The 7,642-nt window shown below is 38.3% G+C and overlaps 2 protein-coding genes across 2 annotated transcripts; both read right to left on the reverse strand.

Moving 5' to 3' along the window:
• Positions 1-488: 488 nt before the first annotated feature.
• Positions 489-6,575, reverse strand: taf8 (TAF8 RNA polymerase II, TATA box binding protein (TBP)-associated factor). Its single transcript, XM_036591283.1, has 8 exons — positions 6,200-6,575; positions 5,810-5,969; positions 4,870-4,968; positions 3,993-4,055; positions 3,683-3,807; positions 3,115-3,262; positions 1,165-1,307; positions 489-996 (listed from the first exon to the last, which is right to left on the reverse strand). The coding sequence occupies exons 1-8, from the start codon at positions 6,212-6,214 to the stop codon at positions 856-858; spliced, it is 894 nt and encodes a 297-aa protein (XP_036447176.1). The 5' UTR covers positions 6,215-6,575; the 3' UTR covers positions 489-855.
• Positions 6,576-6,768: 193 nt separating this feature from the next.
• g0s2 (G0/G1 switch 2) lies at positions 6,769-7,642 on the reverse strand. Its single transcript, XM_036591284.1, has 2 exons — positions 7,635-7,642; positions 6,769-7,424 (listed from the first exon to the last, which is right to left on the reverse strand). The coding sequence occupies exon 2, from the start codon at positions 7,404-7,406 to the stop codon at positions 7,071-7,073; it is 336 nt and encodes a 111-aa protein (XP_036447177.1). The 5' UTR covers positions 7,407-7,424; positions 7,635-7,642; the 3' UTR covers positions 6,769-7,070.

Consider the following 7,642-nt stretch of genomic DNA (forward strand, 5'->3'; position numbering starts at 1 on the left):
TATCCAACCACAATGAAGAGAAGGGGGGAAAAAAAAGTACTTCTGCCGAAATCCACAACTAATGTAAGACTGGAGCTGGAGCCTTACTATTTTAGGTGACAGCAGTGGCATTAAGAGGCTAAAATTTCATTAGCACAAAATAGCAGCAAGCAAAAGAATACATTTGAAAGCATAGAGCCACACTACAGGTGCCTTCTCAATCAAGCCCTTAACAAGGCGTCCTTGGTGCAAAGTGTAATACACATACCAATTTGGGCGTCCAGAAATTGGAACTGTCCATAAAAAATTATGATCTCCCATTAATCTTAATCCACGTCCCATGGTTAGTGTCAATAGTGACATTTCTCCTCCCAGATTGACTTAATGAGAGCCATTATTTTTCTTCTTCTGGATTCAAAAACTCACTGCTCAAAAATATCAGGGGATTATATCATACTGTGAATTGAGTAACCTCTCACATCCCTAGTAAACAGTAATCAAGGCGTGCGTGTGGAGGGGGGAAACATTTATTTTCCTCATTTCTTCAATTATGAATACCTTGACAAAGAAGAATATCAAAAGGTGGGGCAATCATCAAACAAACATTTATCTCTTCTCAGTTATCTGTTTGTTTTGAGAACACCAATAAGCCAACTAAATATCTAAAACTATATTCAAAAACTGTAGGGCTGTTTATCAATGGCGTATCATGATAAAATTGAAAAATTGTTTCAAAATGCAACAATGCAGTTGCTTATCATCTGACTGCAGAACTTTGTTATTCCCATGATTTTCAGAGGCACAATGTGACCCATGAGCACCACAAAGTCAGACTGCTGTTGTCTTGTATTATACTTCAGTCTGTTTATCTGTCGTTCATTTTTTCCGTCTCACTTTTGGCTTCTTCACTGGCCGTAGGTAGGGGTTATCGATCATATTTTCTTCGTTTGATTTCACTGTAGGGACACCACCACCAGGTGGCAGTACAGCATTCTCCTTATCTGCTCCTGCATCATCCTGAATTGAGAAAAAAAACAAAATCACCATATAACACTAGCAAGTCCTTGCATCAGGTAAACCTTATGTCTAAATGTAAACAACGTTTATAGACAAATGTTAAAGTAGCATAAAAATATGAAATGTACAAAAATAACAACACAGCAAAGGAGTTCTGGGTTGTCTTACATGAATTGTGTTGTTAAGGTTGTTCTCTGTGTCTGTCTGGTCATCCTGTTCAGATGAGTCTGTTTCCTCTAGCGTCTGCAGCTCCAGCTCAGAGGGCAAGAGGGCACTCAGGTACGGGATAGAGCTCGGCCGTGCTGCTATCACTGAATAAGAGCAGTTAAAGGCATTAACACAGCACAATAAGGCTGCATAATGTACTGGAAGTTTTTTCAGTGTTAGAACATGGTAAAAAGTTCAATACTCTGGCTTTTGGTACTTTTTTCTTGCCTATAGGTAAAGAAAATTGCACAAGCTATTGTGATCGGATGTGAATGGATCAGCAGACATACGACTGCTCATATATATACAAAATATACAGCTGAAAAGCTTTGTTTAGTAACATATGTGACCTTAGGCAATGGCCTTTATTCACCAAATTTACTTAGAAAGAAAACTGATTGTAAAATAAGCGCATGCAAATTTTACCTACAGTTTTGTTATTCTTCAGTTAAATCTTTGGTGGCAAGTACTTTAGGAAAATAATCAGGCAACACACCATTGCACCATGTTAAATTAACTTTTAACTATTTTGTTAATTTTGCATTTTATTTTTTCTTAATTGTTGCCATTTAAACACCATCATGCTATTTAAGCTCTGGCCAGTAGGCGGAGCAGTTCATTTCCTGCTACCAGTACAACCATTCTTTGAATGAGACTGCTTTGCATAAAATAGGGCATCTAAATGAACTTACGTTTCACGTAAAGTGTATGGATATGATAGCAATTTGGGGCTTGTCCTTTGCAAATGATTTGTAAATAAGGCACCAGTGCTTGGGCACTTGTTTCCACAGACAGAAGAAGATTCATCAACTACTTGATTTGCCATCACACAACAGCTTCCTGAATCAGACATGGAGTAGTTTATGTCATTAATAGTAGTCAAATCTGTGCTTGTTTTTACATAACTTTAATCAATAAGGGGGAGTGTAACTAAACCCTGATTTTAGCCCTGATTTGCAGTTAGGCTGAGTCTGTGCTGGCTGACTCTAGTCTGCAGATTTTGAGACAGTCAGAGTTGACAACTAGGACAGAAAATCGACTTGTGTGGAAGGGGCTTCGCAATTAAGTTTCAGACCAGTCAGAGTGTATTAAATGATTTTTTTTGTCCCAACCCTGAGTGTAATCTAACAAAAAAATCTAAACCAACAGGCAATGAAAACTCTGAGCACAAAAAAAGTAAATACAGCAAATACATAAAGAAAAATGGCAGACGCAAAGCTTTTGAATGAACTGAGTTGAAGGTGCACACGCAGATAGAGCAAAATTTCAAAAATCTACCACATAAATCACATCTTTACATCCTTGACCCTCATCTAAATATGTATTACCTCTTTTTTTCTTTACTGTGTCAGTGCATACAGCAGCAACAGCAGCAAGTTGCCAGGTTTCATTTTCAGCTATATTAGAGTTTCTGTGAGGTCACGATAATCAACAAAGTTTCATATAATGGTCTTTTTTTTGCCTGCAGCAGTGTACCCCCACCCACTACTGCCGATGTTATAAACAGTGTTTCAGCCTGGACTGCTTTTTAACTGCTTTTTAACAGGGCAGCCAATCAGAACAGAGCTCATTTAAAGACACAGTAACAAAAACAGCCTGTTTTAATTTTAAGAATGAAAAGAGTTTAGAAAATGGTCAGTTGGTAAACTGAATTATGGCTATTGGTTGCATGTGTCATTTGTGGACTTTTTTTTGTAATAGTATCACTTGATATCCAGCTTTTTGATGTTACACTTGGTATTGGTATCAACGTGAAAACTCTATCACAACAATCCTGCACCGCATGCCTTCTCACATACATTCTCTCTTTCATAAATACACACAGGAAACTGTACAACCCTCTGACATGCAGATCTGCACAAACACAGTTCTTTAGGAGGGATGGATTTACACACAGGGCAGAGCTCTTACATGGAAAGGCAGTGAGGTCATCTTTAAAGAGGCTTTGTGTTTCCCCAGTTTTGGCCATGAAGCGTGTGAGGGCTCTCTCAACATCTCTCCTCTGAGAAGCTGCCTTCTCGCGCACCACCTGGTACTCTGACACGGGCTCACGAAACGTCTGCAAATAAGGAAAATAAACTTCATGCTTTCACTATGTGGATGTTCTTAACATCAGTGACAAACGTTCTCTTCTGAACATTGTACAGACAAATATCCAGAAGCTCTATCCTTAGACACAAGTCTTGAGCAAAATATGTCGAACTGGGGTGTCTGCTGTCATGGAAAACACAACATACATACACACTGAAAGAGAGGGTTACTATAATGCTATTTTTAATCAAAGAAGAGCAGAAAAAAAAATTATATATATATATATATATATATATATATATATATATATATATACTATATACTATATATATACACAAACACACACACGCGTATACATATATTCGCAATATTGCCACTAATGTTATCTACTGCAAAATTAACAATTAAATTAAAATAAACTCAGAATGAGGATGTTGTGAAAACTTACTGGGGTCTTGATGTATGTATGAGGGTCTGGAAACTCTGGAAAGTGACTGGGGATGTAAGCAGGGTGAGTTCGTTTCTGTCCAGTCACAAGGGACTTGGGGATCACTGGGGCATTCGTTACTGGAGCTGTGACAGAGCAAACACACAGACCTCAGCAGGAGACTTTCAGAGATGGAAAAAGATAAGGTTTAATAAAAAAAAACAAAAAAAAACGTATAATTGTAAATAATTGTAACCAAGTGCAAAACTAGTGATTTAGTACTTGTTTCCAGAAGCAATGACAGACTGAAACAATCTAGTGAGATACTTACGTGCAGTTATGACCATCCTCTGGGATCTTTTGGCGTGCCCTTGCAATGTGTCTACATTAAAACCTGAGATTGTTATTAGGGAGAAAAGACATTTTAATAATGGTAATTAATGCGCATACCAACCAAGCCTGGAAAATGTTTACCATGACCAAAACTTCAAAAGAAACTAATAATAATAATAATAAACTGGCATGTCTAATTTAAATTACATTTTCAATTAATCTAAAAATCAAGACCAGGAAAAATGTTTGCTTCTTCTCCACTTATACTGTTTCTTAGAAAACCAAACAAAAGGTGACGGGTTATGTGACCTCCAGCCTAAAATCCTTCAGACAGATGCTGTGTTGCAATTTCAGGCTGACCTCTCATTGGAGGAGACCAAGTCTAGCAAGAGGACAGACTCTGGGTTCAGTTATCAACAGAGAAATACAGCAGCCAACAAAAACCCTGCACTGCCACAAGCACGCATCTGTGCAATGAAAAACTAGGACATGCAAGACATGTTGAAAAAGTCACCTAGTCTATCAGTGCCTATTTTCTAAGGTTAAATTAAACTATGTCTGCATAGTTATACTTTTAATCAGATAAATAAACTTTGTGTTCAGGGAAAAATGCAACATATTTGTTGTATGGATTTAGTATACAGAATTTCCATAAAAGCATTAGGCTGTGGACCACTAGTCAACTTAAAGGTTTCAATTATTCCACTGAAAACTATGGAATATAAAATATGCAGATGCCATATTTATGTTTGTTCCCTGCAGAGGATGTGTCACTTAGAAAATAAACAAAACATGTAATTTGACTGGGGTGTTCAAACTTTTGCATATGGCTGTAGGAATTACAGTAAACCACTCTTTCTATATATAGTTCCTACCCATTTCCACCAGTGTAATGACCACATCTGACAGTGTCGGGGTGCTTCTTGCTGTATGCTCACAGTTTGCTTTTGCACATCGCCCTACTTCAGTTATATCTGAAAAACAGTTTGGGGGGGGAAATTTAGTACAGCATAAACAGGCTACATCCTTCAGTTATAGCCATGCGAACACATGGATATCAGCAACACAGATGAACACACAAAATAAGTCATATCAGATTGCATTTTCTAAATATTTGAACAGTCCAAGCCTTACCAAAGTGTTTTAAGGCAAACCAGCTAAAAATATATTGTAATGCTACATATGTGCCTGGGTTGTATCACAATTGGACCAATGATTGATTAAAGTATGGTGTGACGGTGTACAACTTAGACCATATACAGAATTCAGTAAATAAAAAAGGCAAATCACTTTGCTTGTTTGCTTGCTATTGTTAAGTCTAAACCACACTGATACTCTCAAGGCTGCCCATTAGAATCTAACATTACTTAAATGTTTAAGCTATAATACATGTTTCACAATAATTAGACTTGGAATCAGCTGTAATAAGGTTACTTAGATTCCTGAGAACTCTTGCTGTGTTAAAATACACATTTTGATATATTATTTATTTGGAATCAATTTAATCTTCTAATACTTTACAAGGTATACATAAATATAATCACCACATTGGGTGCGAACAGTTACCACAAATAAGATGCATTATTAAAAAGAAAAAGATAAACAGACATCAGGTCTATCTGTGCACTGTTGATGAAAGCTAAATGGCGAGATATATTTTCCAGAAACAGGATCTTTCTGTGAGTTAAGGACGTACAATTGTGCCAGGATATGAAGGGTCCAAATTGGAGGGAAGGCCCACCCTACCCTGAACCAACATTAGTAGACGCCACAGTGATGCGCACTAAACTGATGTCGGTTTCTGAGTTTACTTACAGCTCTGCATCATTTCTGTTAAGGTTTCCACTGCAGCTTTCTCCGCACTCTCGAAGCCACATTCTGTCAACAAAGAACTAACCACGACCTGAAGGGTGCGCCGCCGTGCCAGGTAATAGTTCTCCGCAGGGCTTGTGCTGGTCTTGTTACCTCCTGACCGCTAAAACGTAAGAATAAAAAAGCGAAAGTCACATTTAACTTGAACAATGTAAACCAACTAACTTGTTTTTATGAGCTGGAAAACTATTTTCGTTAAATAAATATCTAGCAACAAAAAGCACTCTGAAGTTAAGGAGACCGAGATTTTCACCACTTTATGCTACTGTTTACAGCTAGCTAACTATTTTAGTTGTTATGCTAACGTTATGTGAATTACAAAGAAGAGACAACCTCGCCAGTAAGCATGTTGAAGTTTCACTCTTTCGGGTTTTAAGTGGTTCGTATGCGAAGGAGATATCCGACACGGATGGTCAGAACATCCCACTTGTCTTAAAGTTCTTGCCGCTGCAATGCTGAGAGAACCTTTAGCTTAGCCTACGTTAGCAAGCAAGCAAGACGTTGTGTGAAAATTAGCTTAGCTTAACGATTGAATCTACGCCATCCACCTCCGCAAATCTTTGCAGTTATTTTTCCTCTCTTAGTTAAAACATACGGTTATATCAAGTTAGCTAGATGCTCTGTCGTTTTGTCTGCGGAAAGCTGTGTAGTGACAGCGTTGTTGCTTTATTTTCGTTTTCCTCCAATATGGCCGACTACCGGACTAATAAGAGTCCTGTACCTCTTTTAAAAAGAGCATAATAAAAGCCAACACTAGAGAAGGATCCTCTTTAAAATAACCAAAAAATGAATGTTCACTTTGAGGATATTTTGGACAGGGTATCAGTGAGGCTATAAATTAAACTTGGAAAATGTATTTCAATTTCAGAGTCCTTAAAAAAAGTAAGAAGAAGGGACAAGAGTTTCAGCAAACTAGAATTTATTCAGTTGCAATCAGACAAAGCACATTCTGTAAAAACTTAATACATCCTTTATAAATAACGTTCACCCAGTAGAAAAGCATTACATCATCTAACACATAACATTTTATAACATGAGACCCCCAAAACTTGCCAACATTCGCTGCTCAGCAGCATTTGATCCCAACAGACACTTTCCGTTTTCCTCTCTGTCAGGCTTGCATAGTACCTCAGTGCAAAGGCAGAACACTCAATGTGACTTTTTTTTCCCAGCTAAGTACATGTTGCGGTGGAATGTGGGTTATTTATGAGGCGTGTGCTCTGAAGCTCATACGCCGCTGCCTGAGCATGGGCAGTTCCTTAGCCTTGGCCTCTGTCTCCGCATCCATGTCATCCGGCTCGGGAATAGTTGTCTGTGCCTCTTGGGTCTGCTCTGTCACTGTGATCTTCTCTTCCATCAGTTTCTCTAGCACAGGCTCTTCCTGATCAGGGAAGAGTGAACAGGCGACCTCCATCATCCCACTGACTATCCCCAGAACTGCAAAGGTGCCACCCACCAGGTACACCTTCATGGAGCCCTTCGAGGGTCCTGCACTCAGCATCTCCTTCACAAATGGGACAAATTCATGCATGGTCTCCATTTTGTTCAAAGTTGACGTCTGTGAAGAAGGAAAGCAAGTTATAAGTATTTGTATAATCTTCCACAGAATTAACGCTAGCACCGAGCTATATTCAGAGTCAGTATCTCATGAAGGTATGTAATCAAAATCAAATAAACCAGAGGTGTTGAAAAGATCAAAATAGCACAGGTCAGGCGCTCAGAAGTTACACCACAATAAAAAACAAAACTATTGCAAAATAGTACTTACTTGCAAAA

The sequence above is a fragment of the Colossoma macropomum genome, unplaced genomic scaffold (genome assembly GCF_904425465.1).
Source record: "Colossoma macropomum unplaced genomic scaffold, Colossoma_macropomum, whole genome shotgun sequence".
NCBI lineage: Eukaryota > Metazoa > Chordata > Actinopteri > Characiformes > Serrasalmidae > Colossoma > Colossoma macropomum.